Source organism: Xyrauchen texanus, chromosome 3, assembly GCF_025860055.1.
Source record: "Xyrauchen texanus isolate HMW12.3.18 chromosome 3, RBS_HiC_50CHRs, whole genome shotgun sequence".
Taxonomy (NCBI): domain Eukaryota; kingdom Metazoa; phylum Chordata; class Actinopteri; order Cypriniformes; family Catostomidae; genus Xyrauchen; species Xyrauchen texanus.
This window is the reverse complement of record NC_068278.1, coordinates 31,605,453-31,627,618: the sequence shown is the minus strand read 5'-3', so window position 1 is coordinate 31,627,618 and position 22,166 is coordinate 31,605,453. Positions and strand designations below refer to the sequence as shown.

The window sequence follows — 22,166 nt, the reverse complement described above, 5'->3', positions numbered from 1 at the left end:
TTAATAAATCATGTTAACATGCATTCTGTTTATATTTTTGAAACAATAGCGCTTTTCCACTATTGGGCCAGGGTTATCAACTGGCAAACCAAAATCGATCTGCGTTTCCACCATCGAGCCAATAGCCCAGCAGTGTTGCCATAAAACCCACCCAACGTCACACACCCTGCCCCTTTCACAAGCATGAGGGAAACTCAAGCTGAGGTATCATATTTTCTCGTTATCTAGAATAATGAGTTTATATCATTTCTAAACATTAGCTAGCTAGCAAGATAAGTTAGCATTGACAACTCGCCGAAAGTAACTGCCATAGTATCCCAAGTAGTCTCTCCACTATCAGCGGGACAGTGTCCCAGCACACCATCCATGATCTTGAACCATGGAAAGTTCCTTCTTTTGGCACCTCTTTGTCCATTGTGTGTTTTAACGGATTTGAACTATACCAGCAATTGATAATTTTTCCCGAATCTGTACCATTGTGAGCTGGAAACACAACCTGGCAAGTTCGGCATAACTCCCCATTTCACATAGACTCCACCTCAATCCCCAGTTGGCCTTGTTTGGCTCAAGGGTAATCGGCAGGCCAAAAGCCACAGGTCGTTGGCCCGAGTAAGCCCCAAGGAGGCACAATTAAGCCATGGAGGTGACAGTGGGGAATACACTAGCACACCCTCATTTGGCCCGATAGTGGAAATGTGGCTAGTGTGATTTAAACGTTTACTGATTGGCCCCATTCACTTCCAATGTAAGTGCCTCACTGGAACCCAGATTTGTGCTTTTTTTATAGAAAAGGAGGGAAGGGTCAAAATAAATATTTGTGATAATCAATATTATGCCACAAATGCTGTTGATTTGGCTTAACCTGTATTGAACCCGGAATATTCCTTTACATGATTATGCATAGCACTTGTATTTCTGTTCTATTTAAAGGCCACTTTGGATATATTACAGGTTACCATAGCATTTGTGTCTTTGCATCTTTATTAAAGTAGCCTATAAAATCCTGAACATTATCAGTGTTAAAACAGTGCTATGCGTACATTCAATACAGATTGTTGTTGATACATGTGGTTGTTGAGCTGAGCAAATACCAGTTATGAAGTGTATTCTGTGTGTGTGTTTTTTTATTGTGAGTCCAACAGAATATCAAAGCCTACGTTTCACATACTGCACCTTTTCAATGCAGAGCCACTGGGCTCTACACCCACTGTATGTCCTTTAGACATTGTTTTATAAGTCATGTGGTGTGCAACTAGTTGACTTTAGGCTGACAGTGTCGACTACATTAGTTATAGTTGACTAGTTGTCTGTTCAACCACTAGAAAACACACATTCATCTGTCCACCTAAACCTCACATAACACAGGGCCTGTAACAGAAGAGCCAATAGAAACTGATCTCGAAGCTCTCTTTTTTCTCTCATCTTCACACAAACACATACATACACACAGAGAGAGGTGGTTGTGTGGTAATGCTGTGTGGAAGTGGTTTGGTCCTGCAGTGCTGCAGTTTGACAGCTTGGTTGAAGTGTCATTATGATGAATGGCGACTTCAGAATGAATCATCACAACTGCTTGTGACACTGTTAGATCGCCTAAAGCCAAAAAGTGCATGTGTATATTTGAGATAAGCAATGAGACATACATAAACAACATTCATGTAATGAACTGAGAATTTGTGCGAATCATTGGTCAAAAAATAAATGCATGAATGTTTAAACTGAGTTTCATGATATAAGGTAATAAGGTAATAGTAGAGACTATGTACATGGTTTACTTATTAATAAATTCAAAGTATTTTTTTTCTCCCGTACTCCTGAGCTGAAATGGGCTACCTGGTTGCCTTGGATACCTCTTGGTGCCATGCCTCAATGTCCTGTTTCTTGCTCTAACAAAACCCTTTTTAACCACACAAATACAGTACATATGCAAACCTGCTAAATGCCAAACTGACTTTCTAGTTTCTAGTGTTTCTTTGCATATTAAAGCAACAGTAAGATTTTAATAATAATAATCTATTTGACTGTCATAATATCCAAGGAAAGACTAAATGTTTAATGGCTGTTTTTTTCTAGAACACTGTAAACGTAATATTATAATGACAGTAAAATAAACAGTTAAAATATCCCTCTCCATTTTCCCTGTGTAGGGGTCACCTCATTTGCACAACAAACTTAAAGAGAAGTTGCATCATGACATTGTCCACTAAAACTGCCATGTGCACTTACATTTATATTTTTTCTTGGTTTAAATTAATTCAGTTGGTTCCACACAATGAAACTGAGTTTCTTAGATATGAAATTAAAATGTAAGCTGAATTCAAACACCTTGTGTTACTGAAACCTAAATGAACTGAATTAACTTACATTTTATCTGTTTAAATAAATCTATAATACCTTGAAGCTTGTTACTAGCTAGCAGCGATCACATTAGCATATTGTATGTAGTATACAGTATGTCTTTTTGTGCTGTATAACAAGTATGGTGCTGCTGAGAGTTTACAGATACCAATCAGTCATTATACAAATTATCACTCAATATTTGTTTCATAAGAAAATCTATTCACACTGATTTTGATGTACTCAACCTAACCGTTATCTCCACTCTTCTCCACAATGACAACCTCCAAAAAAATGAAACATGACAGAAACTCCCTAAATCCCATAACAAAAAATGTAGCACTAACAAGTCTCCTTGTTTTTTTATGTATTTTATAAAAAAAAAAAATTTGCATTTAGGGCTGTCAATCGATTACTATTTTTAATCGAATTAATAACATGGTATCCCGATTAATTAATCGGGATTAATCGCATATACAAATATTCGCTAAAAGCCCCTCATATAATAATAATTCAATATATAATGATGAAATAATTATACATAGTTGTCTTTTATATATATACACTCACCTAAAGGATTATTAGGAACACCTGTTCAATATCTCTAATCAACCAATCACATGGCAGTTGCTTCAATGCATTTAGGGGTGTGATCCTGGTCAAGACAATCTCCTGAACTCCAAACTGAATGTCAGAATGGGAAAGAAAGGTGATTTAAGCAATTTTGAGCGTGGCATGGTTGTTGGTGCCAGACGGGCCGGTCTGAGTATTTCACAATCTGCTCAGTTACTGGGATTTTCACGCACAACCATTTCTAGGGTTTACAAAGAATGGTGTGAAAAGGGAAAAACATCCAGTATGTGGCAGTCCTGTGGGCTGAAAATGCCTTGTTGATGCTAGAGGTCAGAGGAGAATGGGCCGACTGATTCAAGCTGATAGAAGAGCAACTTTGCCTGAAATAACCACTCGTTACAACCGAGGTATGCAGCAAAGCATTTGTGAAGCCACAACACGCACAACCTTGAGGCGGATGGGCTACAACAGCAGAAGACCCCACCGGGTACCACTCATCTCCACTACAAATAGGAAAAAGAGGCTACAATTTGCAAGAGCTCACCAAAATTTGACAGTTGAAGACTGGAAAAATGTTGCCTGGTCTGATGAGTCTCGATTTCTGTTGAGACATTCAGATGGTAGTGTCAGAATTTGGCGTAAACAGAATGAGAACATGGATCCATCATGCCTTGTTACCACTGTGCAGGCTGCTGGTGGTGGTGTAATGGTGTGGGGGATGTTTTCTTGGCACACTTTAGGCCCCTTAGTGCCAATTGGGCATCGTTTAAATGCCACGGCCTACCTGAGCATTGTTTCTGACCATGTCCATCCCTTTATGGCCACCATGTACCCATCCTCTGATGGCTACTTCCAGCAGGATAATGCACCATGTCACAAAGCTCGAATCATTTCAAATTAGTTTCTTGAACATGACAATGAGTTCACTGTACTAAAATGGCCCCCACGGTCACCAGATCTCAACCCAATTGAGCATCTTTGGGATGTGGTGGAACGGGAGCTTCGTGCCCTGGATAAGCATCCCACAAATCTCCATCAACTGCAAGATGCTATCCTATCAATATGGGCCAACATTTCTAAAGAATGCTTTCAGCACCTTGTTGAATCAATGCCACGTAGAATTAAGGCAGTTCTGAAGGCTGAAAGGGGTCAAACACAGTATTAGTATGGTGTTCCTAATAATCCTTTAGGTGAGTGTGTGTATATATATATATATATATATATATATATATATATATATATTCAGATAATTAAAATGCATTACATTCTTGTAGCAGAAGAGTTAATCATTAATAAGACAATTAAAAAAGAGGCTTTAGAATACAATGTATTGTTTACTACCATATTATTGAACATAAGTCAGTCATTGGCACACAGTTCACAGTAATCCATTTCACAAGTAAATTTTTAAATCAGTTGGAGATTTATTATGAGGGCAGCACTGTTGCCTCACAGCAAGAAGGTCATGGGTTCAAACCCTGGTTGCCCTGGCCTTTCTGTGTGGAGTTTGCATGTTCTCCCCGTGTCTGCGTGGGTTCTCTCCGGGTACTCCGGCTTCCTCCCACCATCCAAAAGACATGCAGGCTAGGTTAATTGGTGTCTCCAAAAAAATTGCCCTAGGTGTGGATGTGGAGGTGAGTGTGAGTGTATGTCTGTCTATGTGTGGCCCTGCGATGGACTGGCGACCTGTCCAGGGTGTCCCCCGCCTTTCACCCAATGTTAGCTGGGATAGGCTCCAGCCCCCCGCGACCCTGTACACAGGATAAGCGGTTGACGATGGATGGATGGATGGATGGATTTATTATGAGGGCTTGTTTAAGGGCCCGTCAATGTACTCATGCGTCAGACATGCTTGTGTAGCATCTCGGGTGTGTTGTGTCATAAACATAACATTTTTAGGTCACTGTGTCAAGTTAAATATAGTTTAATACTTAGAACACATCTTGAGATCCCTTAGTTCGAATTTGCACTCCATCAAGTGTTTTGAACGCAAGAACATAACCTGTTTTCTTCACTGTATAAACTGCGCCTTGCCACACAGCTGAAATTTAAATTACTGCCCTCTGGAGTAAACAGGTGATACTACAAGCTTGCATTTCTCAGGATTCTTCCTTATTAAGGTCCGGTGGCATTGCGATTAATTGCGATAATTTTTTTTACGCGTTATTTTTAATAAAATTAATCGCACTGAGTTAAACCGACAGCCCTAATTTAAATACACACACACACAAAAAACACATAATTAAAAACATTTCCTCTCCCAATCCATTCCCATGCAAAGCAGACTGGGAACTGGAAATCCCCTGCCTGGTTTCAGCAAAATATTGATGCAACAACTATTATTCACAAAGTCACAGAGTAGACAAAGAAATTAAGTTGAGACCAAATGCTAAAGAATTGTGTTGTATTTGCTCATTGCTCAAGTTAATTGAGCTAGCAGTAAAAATTACTTTAAGTGAACACCACCCGTTAGAAGTCTGAATCCATTTAAACATTTCCTAGTAATGTGATCATTTGACATTTTGATGACTGTGTTGAAGATCACTTGCGCAATATAATTAATGTTATATTGCGTAAATTATGCAATATAAATATGCATAATATAATTATATTGTATAGCTCTTTTAAGCAATATATTTATGTTCACATCTTAAACAAATGTATTAGGTTGATTTCAAGTGTACGGATTTAGTATTTTCAGTCGAGCTGCTTTCCCTTTTTTTTCAGTGTGAGAACGTAGCATTGGATATTTTTTATCAAAATTTTTTAAAATCTTTTTTGTCTTTTTATTTTTTCTTTATTATATACCCAAAACCAAGAAACACTTGAGGTGAATAATTACTTCTTGATCGCCTCAGTGGTTGCCATGGCAATGAGTCTGCTGTAAAAATCAGTTATGTATGGATGCTTGTACGTGCTACGTTTCCTTGCACAACATACTGCCTGTGAGCAAAATAATGTTTCCTGGAATGCCATTCTAGGCTTCAGTGATAGATTATGAATAGCATTGTGTCAGTGTGACACAGATAATAGTCAGACTGAGGGATATTTGATGCTATCCAGATTAACACATACCTCTGTTACTGTTTTTATATAGCGAAATACTAAACTAACACTATACTGTATATACGTAGTTTATGTGTCTGGTAACCTAATACATTTGCTTCATGTGGTAATATCTAAATTAACTGGTTTTATTCACATCACAAATATGATTAAATATGACTAAATCAACCAGAATACATCAGGTTACATCAACAAAAGTAAATTTCTCAGTTAGATCAAGTAGAAATAGATCCTTAAGTTAATAATTGCATGTTACCAATTTTACAGTGCACACTGTACTACAAAAACAGACAAATCTTGATGTAATAGCATGATGGCATGCTATAAACTTAAGCACTAACAAGAGCTAGCATAGTTTGTGAATGATCTGTGTCCCGTCTGTTGCAATTACATCAAACCACATTCTTCTAGATGTTTTTTATGATTGAGGTTTTGTTGTACAAGAGAACTGCAGTTGGTTTGCTGTTATCCTCTTATACTCTGAAGGCAAATATTGGACTGTATAGAGAGAAAGAGACTATGACTCTTTTAATTTTGTAATCATTATATTTTTGTTAAATTAGTCAAACAGGTGTCATTCATTGGGAGTAAATGCATTAATTGAATATTGTTGAACAACATAATCTAGTTGGCACAAAGGGACTAACACTGTTGGTCATAAAATAATTGGTCTTCTGCTAGTGTTTAGTAGCAGCACATTTCATTATAATAGACCCAATAGCTAATTTTCACTACTCAAAGCTCATGATAACTTATTAAGCCAATATATGATGGAGAATAAACAGAGGGGATCTTTTATCATGAAGAAATTTAACTGATGCTCCCAGTGTTGTCCAGTCCTTTAGAACCTCAGGGATTTATTGTTATTAATGTTTTTCAATTTGTTTGGATTGGGATTGCATTTCACAGCAGCAACTCTGTATTTTGTGAAGAACTGCACTGCAGACATCAAGCCGTGTCTAGATGAGGAACTGTCATTGAAGACTAAATGAATGTAACAGGTTGCTAACCTAAAGCAAAAAGCGTTATCTTTCCATGTCTTGTTTAATACAGCGCGCAATTACTTAACAGGTCCCACAGGAGACAAGTACATCTTTTCTCTGCACCTTATTAAAAGCATGTCTTACTCACTCGATGAATCTGGCATCTGGTATATGATACAGAAAAGGACTTAGACTGTGTAATGTTTCTCAGACATTCATTTTTAAATTGCTGATATTTCAACACCTGTCGCAATGGAAGAGGTTTAATTGTTTAGGTGTCATGGTGTTTTTAAAGAATGAGAGAGAGTGTGTGTTTTATTTAATAATTTATATATTTATAGTCAGAAATGTTTCCTGTTTCTTTAAAAGCCAGAGCGAGTTATGTGTATCTATATAAAACAGTATCCACCACTAACAAACTTCATCTGTGAACAGATCAGATGAATTTAAAGTTCACTGAAACTGAGGTAAGATACAGGTAAGATCTGAGGTAAGTGTGTATGTATGTATATATGTGTGTATGAATGTATGTATGTATATATATATATATATATATATATATATATATATATATATATATACTGTCTTATTGTGTGTATATATATATACTTTATTTTCTGATCAATCTTTTTTATTTCAAATTATTTTTATTTCTTTTTAATTACTTTTTATTATTATCTCTGTCTTGATGCTATATTGTAGATGAATGCTCTGAAATCATGATCCGTGTATATCTTCCCACTCCTACAGAATATTATCCAGAACGAGCTAATTAAACATTAAACAGGATTTTCACTAGAGGGCGAAATGCAACTGTTGTATCCAGAGGTAGGAGACAGTGAAACGGGGGCATTTTTTCCTGTCAGTCATTGCTGTTCAATGACAGTTTGGGCATACTAAGATGGCCAGTCGAACACTTCCGGTGGCTTTACCTCCTGCAGGCAGTATAATGTTGTGTCAGCGATCCAGTTCTATATATACCACTGTGGGAGTGGTGGTGGCGTAGTGGGCTAAAGCTCTAAACTTTTAAACAGAAGGTTATCGGTTCGATCCCCACAGTCACCACCATTGTGTCCTTGAGCAAGGCACTTAACTCCAGGTTGCTCCGGGGGGATTGTCCCTGTAATAAGGACTCTGTAAGTTGCTTTGGATAAAAGCGTCTGCCAAATGGATAAATGTAAATATATTTATCAGTGGTCCTGACCTTGTCTGTCTCAAAGTCCCCATCAAGGCAAGTCAGTCCATCCCATGCAGCTATTTTCTATGGATACAATCAGCAAATGTTCAGCTAGTATCTACTCGATTGGGGAAAATGTGAAATCTCCAAAATGGTCATTCACACATCTGCCCAAAGAAAGATATGCCTCTATAACCATGTCTTTATTCTGGATATTTACACTATTTATGGCGGCCTGGGTAGCTCAGCGAGTAAAGACGCTAATTGGCACCCCTGGAGTCGCGAGCTTGAATCCAGGGCTGCTGAGTGACTCCAGCCAGGTCTCCTAAGCAACCAAATTGGCCAGGTTGCTAGGGAGGGAAGAGTCACATGGGGTAACCTTCTCGTGGTTGCTATAATGTGGTTCTCGCTCTCGGTGGGCGCATGGTTTGTTGCGCCTGGATGCAGAGGGGAATAGAGTAAAGCCTCCACGTGTGCTATGTCTCTGCGGTAACATGCTCAACAAGCCATGTGATAAGATGCACGGATTGATGATCTCAGACACAGAGGTTGCCCCCCTGCCCTCCATTCAAGAACTGTACACTTCCAAAGTGAGGAAAAAGGCTGGAAAAATCACTCCAGTGGACCCCACTCACCCTGCCCACTACCTTTTTGAACTGTTGCCTTCTGGCCAACGCTTCTGCCCACCAGAAGCCTGCAGTCGGCTAAGGAACGTCACCTTGTTGTACCAACACAAAGAGGCACCAAAACACTTTCCCGGACTTTCAGTTTCATCATACCACATTGGTGGAACTCCATCCATGAAGCTGACTCACTCTCTGTCTTCAAAAAATAACACATAAATAATAAAACACATCTTTTCCATGAGCACTTAACCAGTCACAAAAAAACAATAACAAAATGTAATCTGTTTTGAATACTATTCTGATGCTAGTGAAACTTTGTAGTATGGCACTTTTCGTACCACTGTCTCCTTAAGATGATTCGCTTATGTTTTCCTCTTTTGTATACTATCACTATGAAAGTGTCTGCCAAATGAATAAAATGTAAATGAGGCAACTGAGATTCATCCTCCACCACCCAGATAGAGAATTGGGCATTCCAAATTGGGGAGAAGAGGGGAGAAAAAAAGAAAGAATAAAAACCACTCTTTTATAAACCTGTCTTTGCAGTAGTATAAGCGACATCATAAATTACAATAACAGATAGTAATCAGCATATTATGGCCGTGTGTTAGTGCATTAGCGTCATGAATTCACAATGTAAACAAGACAAATTAAAAATGTTTTACTGCACATATATTGCTTTTACTGACCTCATATAATTTCAACTCATAGAATGATGCATAAGTCATTGTGGTGATGTGGGCTTGGCCGAGCAACGTCTGTGGAGAGTGAGGCTGGGAAAGGAAGAACAGTAAGGATTGACACCTGTGTGAAATTATCTCGTTTTCTTAATCTTTTTCTTTAATACTACTTATATTAATAAATAAATTGAATAAAAAGGCTGATTTCCTCACAGTGATAGGTCGGTGTATAGTGTCTGTGGGACACTAAACAAACACACTGCAGTTATGCTGCACCACAGCTACATATAATATTATATTCTCTTTTCAATATTATGTTATTTAGTGTTGTCAGTACGGCATATAGCCTATACGCAATTTTGTTTGACAAGTTACATTAGCCTAGTTTGACAGGTTATATTAGCCTAATGAATATAATGCAATGTTTTGTATTTTGTCTCCATGAAACTGCTCTACTTGTGCCGTATCGTAATTGACCATTGCAGGATACAGAAAGATAAACGTTTTCATCGTTTTATTCTTGTCATCTCAAGTAAGTCATATTTTATGACATAATCTACATAACTTCGTTATGGAAATAAAAATCTACTAGCCTACACATTTGTATTTTTGTTTGTCCTCTGAAAATATCCATCTGTAACTGTATAATTATTCTTTTGTCTTATAGAGACACTATTTCATAGATGTGTGGAAGCATTTATCGACATGTTATAATCATTAATGTATGAATCAAATAAAGACTATAATGTCATTGTTTCTCTGTGATATACGTGACATAAAATAAGATTTGGATCCCAATTCAAATTAAATAAGAAATACAACTGTATATATTTTCAAAACTGAATCAAACTAATAATAATAATAAAAACATATAATAGTCATCCATAACAAACAAATTCCCTCCAAATATTCAGCAACCTCTTGTATTATTTAGAAGATTAAAATCCCTGATACTCAAAAGTTATTGGTATGCAATATGTCTACTATAATTCTGATATATAATTTTTTTTAAGGAAATGCAATCATTATTGCACTCTCTTTTTATTTACTCATAATGATAGATACTGTACATGCTGAATAAAATGTTTGCATTAAAACATCTGGTATATCGCTCTACGTACATTTATAACATGGATTTAATCCACTACGTAGTGGATGTCCGTGACGTAGTAGATGAAATTCACTACATCATAGTGCTACAGTCTGCAGTGAGGACCTCTTGGGTACAACTGCAGGTGCACTTACTGTCCTCTGCTGACTGAGCTTCATAAAAACATGAAGGTGGTACTGTTCTTAAAGAATTGCATTGATGGAAGGAAAATTCCTCATTACAATCCAGGGCATGATTGCATAATTTTTTTTAACACATTCTGTTTTATATAATTAATCACACTGAATTAACATGTTACATCAACAGACCTAGTAAAAACAATTTTTTGATTTTTTTTTTTTATGGAAACAGGGAACCATTGTTGATTTCAGAACCATCTGTCCTCTATCACTCTCCACTCTGGCCTTCAATCAGCATGTAGTTTTATAAGCTACAATTAAATGTAAATGTAATAAGCTTTACATTTAATACTGTCCCACATTTAAATGCTTAAGAGACACAAATACGGGGCCCCACTGTAGAATAATGCTTTTAATGCTTTCGCCAATAATGATTGTTGGCGTGGCACATTAAGTCTTTTCTCACATGCCTCAGACCGTTCTGAATATGTCACAATGCTTTGTGCAGCATTACAGCATCACTGAAATTACTTTAAATCTTAAAGACATCTACATTACAACTAAATGGTTGTGTACAATAAAATAGGTATCATTATTGCAACAAGAATTGCATATAAAGCACAGCTCATGACAGTAAGCTTTTGTAACCAGGTTATAAAACCCCTCACAGTTATCCTTTTTTTTCTCCCCGATTTGAATGCCCAATTCCCAATATGGTCTAAATCCTCGTGATGGCATAATGACTCACCACAATCCGGGTGGCGAAGAACAAATCTCAGTTGCCTCCGCGTCTGAAACCATCAATCCGCACATCTTATCACATGGCTTGTTGAGTGCGTTACCACGGAGACATAGCGCATATGGACGCTATTCTCTGTGACATCCAATACAACACATCAGGTGCTCCACTGAGAATGAACCATTTTATAGTGACCATGAGGAGGTTACCCTAAGTGACTCTACCCTCCCTAGCAACCGGGTCAATTTGGTTGCTAAGGAGACCTGGCTGGAGTCACTCAGCACGCCCTGGATTCGAACTCGTGACTCCAGGGGTGGTAGTCGGTGTCTTTACTCACTGATCTACCCAGGACCCCTTTTACAGTAATCATTAATATCACAGACATAATCAGACCAGTTTCATCTGGACAGCACAAGACTAATTGTGACTTATTTGAGTGGAGGGTAATACTGTGCCAACTTAGATGACATTCAAGGTCATCAGAATGCATGAGAATCAAATTGTTGTGGCAATATGGATTCAAAACATTCCAACCTTGCCTAGCAAATCTTTTCAAATGGCAGAACAGTGTGTTGTGTAATCATAGTGGAAGGACATAAGTAATCAGTGATATTACTGTAGCAGCATTTGCTGCCGTTTCCTATGAAGGTGTCTGTTTTTCAAAGGTAGTTGTATGGAAGGATCTCGTCATTAAATCATGTTGTCAAGGCGACAAGTTTGTGTGGAGTGTGGCTTTGGGGAGTATGTTCAGAACACAGGCGTATTCCTGTCACGATTTCATCACTATTTCTTCATAAGCCTGGCAACCTAAACTCTCCAAAAGCCACACCAATACAACCAGGTAGAAACATAATAAAACATTCACTTGAAGAGCTTTGCCAAGACAGATTCATGGTGCAAAAACAATCTTGTACTGTAAGCATTTGTAATACTCACTAGTTTGGTTGGGGCTCTGGAGCAAAATATCCATTAATCCAACACAAGTGGTTACATTATTTAACCATTGTCTTTTCTGCAGGACTATGAATAAAGGATATGGAGTACATGTTGGTAAAATATGTTCTGTCACATGTATCAGTGTTTTTCTCTTCAAGATTAAACTGACACAGACACTGCAGTGGCCAGTAGCAACATTTACATGCTGTCTGCTCCACTCTCTGCTTCCAGTGGTCAAAAGTGATGAAGGCATATATGCAGTCCTACACTGTGCTCCTGGAGTTGATGTTGTTAGCATTATCAAACCTGATCAATATCCATTAATGAAGGAAGACATAGCTGATTTAAGATGTGGCTCTTGCTCTGTCGTTGCCATGGAAACCAGCACTGCAGCGCTGCAGGCTCAAATTGGGAGTTGGAAGAGAAAGATGGGAAAGAGAGAGAGAAAAAGATACAGAGAATGAAGGGGGTTGAAAGACAGAGGGGGGATGAAGACAGTTCCTCAGAGACCTTTAACCGTATAACTAAGAACAAAACACCTTTGGTCATCTAATTTGCTAAATAAATGTTTTGATTTTATACATAAATATTTAACATCATATTTTCTCTGTCTTTAATTTCTTTGAGGGGTTGCGTGTACTTCCTGGACTCAAACACCATGTTCTTCTTTCATACGTTTTATATTAAAAGCACAGATTCCTGACAATTCATTTCAATGGTCACAGCGCACTAGGTAGCTTAATGCTTCTCCCGCTCCAAACCTTTAGATGGCGACGTTCAGTTGTATGTCTCACCAGTGCAAAAACAACAACAAACGAGAAAACACTCATACACACCATATATACAGTATATATCAGTGCATACACACCAATGAGCTGTTTTGCTTATTAAGCAACGTTTCAGCGTTTAAAATGTTAGAATATTGTGAACGTTATCGATGCCGATCTTTGTATGTTTGTCATATTGTATTTTAGACGTCATAGAGGATAGATGAATTTACTACAGGCGAGATTATTACAGTATCTTCAATTATAAAAGTACAGTAATCCATTAGTTTAGAAAATTATTCACCAAAATTATATTTTCTCATTTTAAAGCCTGTATTAACTTCCCAGAGGATAGATGAACTTACTACAGGTACAATTATTACAGTATCATCAATTATAAAAGTACAGTAAGCAATTATTTTAGATAATTCACCAAAATGATATTTTCTATTTTTAAAGGTTGTAGTTACTACATGCTGCCACTTCAGGTCGCTACGTCAATGCATGTGACCCACAACTTGAAAATATTGACAAGGCAGGACAGCTACATGACTGGACTTGATACAGATTTACTGGAGTCAGTGGCAGAGAAGAGGATGCCAACAGCCAACTCAGATCATCCTCTCCACAACAGCTTACTTTGGAGAACCTTGACCTGAAAAGTGATAATGAGGATTTTTCTTGGCCACAGCGATCAGACTCCTTCCATCAAGTACAAATGATCTGTTTGTCATCAACATCTACTTGCACAGCCTATTACTTTGCACTTGCCTTCATGATCGTGCTCCTTATTATCTGCTGTTTACACAGGTTCACCTGCTCCAGTCATCTGATTCCAAACTGTTTACTGTGGCTCGCTTCGATATCTCTACAATGGGTAGCACATTGTTTAGTGCAGTGCACCTAAACTCTGAAACTCACTTCCACTCCATTTTTATGACATCTCTACTATCTCCTCCTTTAACTCTCAGATGAAACCCTATCTATTCTCTAACTGTTATCATCTTACCTCTGACTGGTGTGTTGTTGTTGTTATTGTTTTTCTGCTTGTTGTGTCTAATATTATTGGTTTATGTCATTACATTATTATGTCTTTGTACAAATTGTATGAATTTGAGCTTGCCAAAGAAAAATTTATTGAAAAATTAAGTTCTGTATTTGAATAAAGGGATGAAAAATAACATTTTGGTCAATTAAAAGTTATTGTACTAATAATGTAACCTGTACTGTAATAATTTTACCTGTAGTAAGTTCATCTATCCTCTGGGAAGTGAGAAATTTAGAAAATATTTTGGTGAATTTTAGTGAATATTTTTCTAAAATGATGGATTACTGTACTTTTATAATTGATGATACTATAATAGTTTACCTGTAGTAAGTCTTTCTATCCTCTGGGAAGTTACTACAACCTTTGAAATGAGAAAATATCGTTTTGGTGAATTTTATTGAGTATCTTTTTTAAATAATTGATTACTGTAATTATTTTATTGATGATGCTGTAATAATTGTACCTGTAGTAAATCTGTCTGTCCTCTGGGAAGTTATTAGAACATTCTGAATGTGAAATTTTATTTTACTTATTTTTTTGTGTGTAACTTGCACGTGAATTAAATGACTGAGTGGACATATCCTATGTTTTAGCGTAGTGAGTGGAGTTTTCAGATGGTCCCTTACATCTGTGAAAACGAATGCCTAACATCAAACTAACTTTACCCCATGTACAAACCTAAGGAAGTCAAGAATTCATAATAAGCAATATCTTAAATGCTTGTCCAAATGGGGGAAAACAAATTAAGGCAATAATGAGATTTATTAAGAGCAGTGGATTAAAATATAGGATATAGAGTATAGAGAGAAATATAAATTTCATTATCTTCACACTCCATCACGGAAGGTAGCGGTATGCACCTATTAAGTTGGTTCGCAACCAAATAAAACCTAAAGAAGAAGAAGGAATTCTTTTTTTTTTTTTTTATTGAACAAAAAGCACAGGGGATACATGTATCAAGCACAGAGAAATAAAATAAAATAAAAATAAGACAGTACACTCAAAGTAAGCAAGGCAATAGGCTAGATAAGGGATAGTCCACTAAAAAAATAAAAGAAGGAGTTCTGTGCCACTTGATATTAGAAGACTAAAGTTAATGTTGATTTACTGGAAAATGGTAAAAGGTCACTATGAAACTCATCCAATTAAAAAGGTATTGGTAAAATGCTGGGTATATGAGTCAGCCAAGCTAAGAAGTTTTGGATGGATTGCTGAAGAAGAAGCCCAATCATGTGGAATAATAAATGTAGAAGTGAGCCCCACAGTAGTAGTGTCACCTATTTCTCCTTGTCTATTTTCTTTACCATTAGTTGATCTTAATATGCAAGAAATTTATGATAAAAATAGAGTAATAGTAAAGGATGCAATGGTTAAACAGTATTTAGAGCAGAAAACGCTCAGTTTTCACTGATGGCTCTAAAGATCCTGAAACAGGTAGAGCATCAGCAGCTGTATATGTCCCACGTTTTCCAGTTAAAATTGGTAAAAGAGTATCTGACCAAGTAGGAGTCTATTCAATAGAGATGGTAGCGATATTATTAGCTATCAGGTGGATGGAGGACACTCAGCCAATGAATGTGGTGATATGCTCAGATTCATTCTCTGCTTTATCAAGCCTTATTAGTGGGAGATCCTCAAAACAAGACATTTTAAATGACATTATTTTTGGTAAATAAGTTAGGAATAAAGATGTATTACCTGTGGGTTCCAGCACACGTGGGAATAGATGGAAATTAGGTGGTTGATCATTTAGCAAAACAGGCCCTGAAATTATCACATAAAAGAAATTAACATCCCATTAAGTAAAGATGTTAAGGCAAAAATCAGACTATCTATAAAAGTGAAATGGCAAGAACTTTGGAATGAGGAGGGAAAAGTAAGAAATCTTTATCATATTCAAAATCAAGTAGGATGTGAAAGAGGGCATTTTGGTAGAAGAGAAGACACAAACATTACCAGACTTCGCCTTGGGCACACTGCTCTAAATTATTCTCTATATAGAATGAACAAACATGAGTCTAGGAATTGTAGATTGTGTGGATCAGCAGAAACTGTCTAGCATGTACAAATATATTGTACTGCTTATGAAAATGAAAGAGTATTTCTGTTGGAAGAGAAAAGAGAAATGGGGATAGGAAATCTTACTCTTAAAACACTGCTGCTTAATGACTTGAACCATCATAATATATATAATGAGATATTTAAGAAAGGTAGAACTGTTTATTAGGATTTATAAGGTTATAGAATTTTTATTGTATTGTATTTTTTTACTTTTATTTTCCCTATTCCATCAATGGGCCACACTCCAGCCCAGTAGGTGGCGGGAATGCACCTATCGTTTGTTTGCCAATCGCCATAAAACCTCAAAAGAAGAATAAGAAGGGGTTCTGTAAACAGACTCATGACAGGCTGGTTTTTAATTATGAATAAAACATTCACATGAAAACAATGATGGCAAATCCATGTAATTTTGCAGCGGACCTGGAAAAGTGGATTATTTATATTATTTACGTAAAAGAGGTAAACTTTGAATTGTATCCCAGTGCTATTTTAATGTTTGTATGTAAAACTAAGATTCATCACGGTTCTTTCTTTTGATCATTTAAATGTTTTATATTCAGGCTCCTCCAACTGTTTATTACATTCCAAATTTCATAACAGAGACTGAGGAGGAGTATCTGCTGCAACAGGTAGGACTTAACATCGATGTGATGTTCCGACGAATGATTATATCATCAGTAATTTACACTGTGTCTCTTTTACAAGGTATACAGAGCTCCCAAACCCAAGTGGACACAGTTATCAGGGAGGAGGCTCCAGAATTGGGGTTTGTCAAAGGATTTAATTGAGACCATGCTTTAAAAATCAATGCAAAACACTAAATTAAACATAGATTTCGATTGTTTATGTTTCTATCTGTCAGTCTATTTATCTAAATAACTGTCTGCCCTATCTCTCTCTCTCTCTCTCTCTCTCTCTCTGTGTGTGTGTGTGTGTGTGTGTGTGTGTGTGTGTGTGTGTGTGTGTGTGTGTGTGTTTTGTCTGTCTGTCCTATCTCTCTCTCTCTCTCTCTCTGTGTTTGTCTTGTCTCTCAATCCTATCTATATATCTATCTCTCTCTCTCTCTGGGTGTTTGTCTTGTCTGTCTGTAATATCTATCTATCTATCTATCTATCTATCTATCTATCTATCTATCTATCTATATCTCTCTCTCTCTCTCTCTGTGTGTGTGTGTTTGTCTTGTCTGTCTGATCTATCTATCTGTCTGTCTGCTGAATCCAGATCAATCCATATATATATATATGTGTGTGTGTGTGTGTGTGTGTGTGTGTGTGTGTGTGTGTGTGTGTGTGTGTGTGTGTGTATATAGTGTAGTGTATATATATATATATATATATATATATATATATATACACATACACACACAGTACTGTGCAAACGTTTAAGGCAGTGGTGAAAAATATTGCATAGTGTGGATATATTCAAAAATAATGCCTTCTGTCTCTTCATCTAATCCCAGACTGACTGGATGTTCAGTGAGGTCTCTGTGGTCTCTCCCTGTTCTTCTATTCTATTTACAAAAAAAATGTTTGGGAGTCTAATATTTATATTTTCTATTGACACACTGAAGCTGAAGATACACATAACAATCTTAAGATAAATGTTTTTGTGAAACATCTTATGTGCCTAAGAATTTTGCACAGTACTGTATATTTATTCTAAGTCATTCAGAATTTTTCCTTTATAAATTATTGTGGCTGTATTTGTAGCTCTTGTAGTTAGTGTTGTCAAAAATACCGGTACCCCGGTACCAAGTCGATTCTCAAACAAAAAATAATTTACGATACCAGGTACGATATCTACCCGCAGAGTCGGGAAGTTTCGAATGCTCACAACAAGAAAAAAAGATGACGACAAGCAAAGCTGCTGCAGAGTCTCAACTGAATCTTGTCAAAAAGAAAAGTGGAAAAAGCCAGGTTTGGAAATTCATAGGTTAGGGAAACATCATAGATCAGCAAAAATATTTGTAAACGCTGCTTTCGCAATTTTCTGACGAAAGGAGGAAACACATCAAACTTAATAAAGCACATGAAAGACAGACACCCGGATTTATTCAAGCAACTAAAGCATATTATAATTTGCATTAGTGCTGAAACGTTTAGTCGACATTATCGACATCGTCAAAAATACAAAATTGGTGAGAAAAATGTTCGTTGTTGAATAGTCGTTTGATCTCATTTAACGTAATATGATATCACAATAAACTATAAAGATGACGCGTGAGAGCAGCAATTCATGCCTGATGGAGGAAGAATTACACAGATCAGTCCAGATGCACTCTAAACTTTCACAGTTTATTTTATGTAGATCCCAAAGTATTAGGGAATTATAAAAAAAAAAAAAGTACATTCAGAAGCATGTACCTTTGTGGAATAAGTGGAGGCGGAGCTCTTTAAAGGAAACATCCCGGCATTACATCTTAAATGCGTTTATATTTAATGTGTTATAGCTTTATTAAAGTTCAAATAATACAGAAGCAGCTAATGTTAATAACTATAAACTCAGATACTGGCATTTCTCTGTGTGGTCGGTGCCTCTTCAATGAGTTGCGCAAATGTCCCGATCTAAGGAGGAGAGATTGAACCTGCATCCGGCTGAGAGAGACTCTGCCTCGGGGACACTCATTCCTCGAGCACGGACACTTAATGCAGCTCGATTAGAACTTAAATCATAATATATATATATATATATATATATATATATATATATATATATATATATATATATATATATATATATATATATATATATATATATATATATATATATATGACCATATATATTTCTTATCATGAAGAAAAATGGCAAAAAGCAGCTTTATTAATAAGAGCACTTTGCACATTAGTTTGGAAATAGTTTTTTATTCATTCTATTGTATGCTTGTTGATTTAGGTTTTGATTTTTAGTACTTGGTAAACATTTAAATTAAAAGTTGCAAAAGTTGAAGCAAATCTTATATAAGTGTTCAAAAATACTTTAAGCATACATTGTTCAGTTTTGTTATAATTAAAAAATTATATATTTAAATTAAAGTGTTGCTCAATGGCATATTTTTGTTCTTAGTTCGTCTGCTAATGTTTTGTTAACTTTGTTAATAAAAGAGTGTTCTTTAGTAACCTGTTTTTGTGTTTTGCTTTGGTACCGAAAATGGTATCGAGTACCGTGAACTCAACACTACTTTTAGTCATAGATTGACATCACTCATCTCTCTTCCATAAGAGATTGGCATTGCAGAACTGGACGGAGTTTGTTCGAAACTTTGATACATATTTTTAGATATCAGGTGGGCTGCCAAATTCCAAAGGAATGCTTGCTGAGAAACTTCCAGATTGGCTACTGAAGTACACAGAGAAAATATCTGCTTTTGGGGCATTTGCTGGAAAATCCACTAATCATGTGCTGGTAAATGAATACAAGCCTGGGGAGGGAATTATGGTAAGGAAAACTGCATTTACTGTTAATTTACCATAGTCATTGTGTGTATTTATGATTATATATTTACATTTATTTTCGGGATACATGTATATCAGTATATATCGACACATATATATCATAATATATTGGCCAATTATTGACCAAATTAAAACAATCTGCATATCGGCTATATGCATGAAACTGCTGATATGAAAAAGATGGTTGATATATAATTAACTAGTAACACATTTTGTAAAAACTCACAAAACTAATAACTAATAATAGCTACAATATCTAGAAGGGTTGGCACTCCTAAGAACATATAATGTTGAATTTTTATTCTTTATCGTTAATGCAGAAACATTTTGAGAAACCATTAAAAATGCTTGGAAACCAGCAGACTTTGACTTCTGAGAAATCGTTATGATGTCCATTATTGATTGATTGATGTTCTTGTGAGATAACTAAACCAGAAGAGGCTGCGTTTCTGCATTACGCACTTCAGTCAGTGCTGTGTGAGTAAGTGGCTCCCTCAAGCAGTCTGGATGGCAATTGTCCATTATACCACTATAATACAGAATTTAAAAGAAGACTTTGTTCCTTTGGTGTAAACCTTTTATTTTTCCATGATGTGGTTGGTATTTCTGTGAAATTGCCCATCATACCCATGCATAGTATAATTTTGTAATGTTCTATCTATCATATACAGTACATACATGTAAAATGTGAGTTCTGTTGTTTTGAACTGCAAAAATGGATGTGCAAAAATGTTTTAGAATTACAAAATAACCTTTTTTCATATCAATCATCATTTTATCATATTTAGTTATTCTTTTAATTGTATCTTTTTATCTTCTATTTATGTTGTATTGTGGCTCTCTTAAAAATGTTGGCCTGTCAGATCCAGTCCATGTTAAAAGGAAATTATTTATTGTTAGAACAGTGAAAAAGTTTCTATCTATTTGTACGTTTCTAAAGAATAATTCCAAAGTAAAACTGTGATCTAATGACAAAAAAGGTAAGTGCCAAAATATTGGTATCGGCCAAAAATTGTCATATCAGTGCATCCCTAATTTACTTTCTCTGTGAATTTTTCTAATATTCAATACTCAAAGCAAAGTGTGTAAATGCAACACACAGAAGATTCTACAATATATTATTTTATATGTCAATCATTAGTGCCTGTAAGGATGGCATGCTGCTTGCTTGACAATTCTGACTGAGTGGAGAATCTTGATCTGAGTTCATTTTTATTTTCTTCCTTTTTGTCCTCCTGAACCTATCCCTTTCATCACTCTCTCCTTTAACCTTTCCTAACCCACCCATCCTGTTTTCATATCCATCTCCCTCTCTTTCTCAGCCTCATGAAGATGGGCCACTGTATCACCCCACAGTAACAACTATCAGTCTGGGCTCTCACACACTTCTGGACTTGTACAGTCCTGTTTGTGAAACACAGGTATCAGCAGACAAAGTCAGCCTAACGATGACGCACACTCAAAAAATCTAACTATCAATCACATAAGTGCACCAAATTCTTATCTTTCTCCCCCTGTCCCTCTCCCTCCAGCTTGAAATTCCTCAAACAGAAGAGAGCCACTACATGTTATCACTGTTGGTACAGCGAAGAAGTCTACTAATTCTGAAGGATAACGTGTATGAACGCTGCTTCCATGGTATACAAGGAGTTTGTGAGGATACATTGTCAGAACATGTGGTAAATCTCTCCTCAGCGCAGAGTCAGGTTGGCGATACATTGCCCCGTGGTACCAGAATCTCCCTTACCATCTGCAACGTTCCCAAAGTTATCCGAGCCAATCTGTTGCTTGGCAAGAAGTAACACACTCAAGGACTTGCCTGAGCTTGGAACTAGACAAACCGGTTACACCTGTCTAAACCCTCAAAGCAAAGTGTGTAAATGCAACACACAGAAGAGTCTACAATATATTATTTTACATGCCAAGCATTAGTGCCTGTAAGGATGTCTTACTTTAAATGCCTTACTGGATGGCATGCTGCTTGCTTGACATTGTATGTAACACAATTCTGACTGAGTGGACAATCTTGATCATTTGGACATCAGAAAATAGCATTAACCAGTGTGTTGACTGTGACATTATGTTCATTCACTCTGTTAATGCACAGAATGTTAAAATGGGCAGCAATTTGACAGAAAGCAGAGTGATAGAAGACTGAGAAATATGTCTCCACTGCAATCTCCCTGAAGCTAAAATGTCTTTAAGGTTTATCTAATCTTATGCACACACAAACATTGGCCATGTTCAATGAAAAGATGAAGCAAATAATAAAACAAATCAGCTGCTTTTTCAACTGAATAAATATACTGTGTATATGTGTGCGTGGCAAGTTTTTTGTATACTCTGACATTTACAGGTGAAACTCGAAAAATTTGAATATCGTGCAAAAGTTCATTAATTTCAGTAATTCAACTTAAAAGGTGAAACTAATATATTATATAGACTCATTACAAGCAAAGTAAGATATTTCAAGCCTTTATTTGATATAATT

General features: G+C 36.4%; 1 protein-coding gene across 3 annotated transcripts; it reads left to right on the top strand.

Annotated features, from left to right (window-relative positions):
- The first annotated feature begins 16,534 nt into the window (after positions 1-16,534).
- Positions 16,535-21,990, top strand: LOC127628902 (alpha-ketoglutarate-dependent dioxygenase alkB homolog 6-like). 3 transcript variants are annotated; one of them, XM_052105871.1, is made up of 6 exons: positions 16,535-16,682; positions 16,784-16,852; positions 16,929-16,989; positions 19,507-19,658; positions 20,998-21,096; positions 21,208-21,990. In XM_052105871.1, exons 1-6 carry the CDS (start codon positions 16,602-16,604, stop codon positions 21,475-21,477), a joined length of 732 nt encoding a protein of 243 aa, XP_051961831.1. In that variant the 5' UTR covers positions 16,535-16,601; the 3' UTR covers positions 21,478-21,990. The 3 variants fall into 3 exon arrangements, 1 of the variants encoding a protein (XP_051961831.1); XR_007968710.1 differs by lacking the exons at positions 19,507-19,658; positions 21,208-21,990 and having other exon boundaries at positions 20,998-21,070; XR_007968709.1 differs by lacking the exons at positions 19,507-19,658; positions 20,998-21,096; positions 21,208-21,990 and adding an exon at positions 17,445-17,526.
- The last annotated feature ends 176 nt before the right edge of the window (positions 21,991-22,166 follow it).

Excerpts from the sequence above, each read along its gene's own strand:
- LOC127628902 (XM_052105871.1), top strand. The coding sequence starts at position 16,602 with ATGAAAACAATGATGGCAAATCCATGTAATTTTGCAGCGGACCTGGAA. Across the intron at positions 16,683-16,783 it reads ATATTATTTACGTAAAAGAG|GCTCCTCCAACTGTTTATTA; the intron begins GTAAACTTTGAA and ends TTTTATATTCAG. Across the intron at positions 16,853-16,928 it reads AGGAGTATCTGCTGCAACAG|GTATACAGAGCTCCCAAACC; the intron begins GTAGGACTTAAC and ends CTCTTTTACAAG.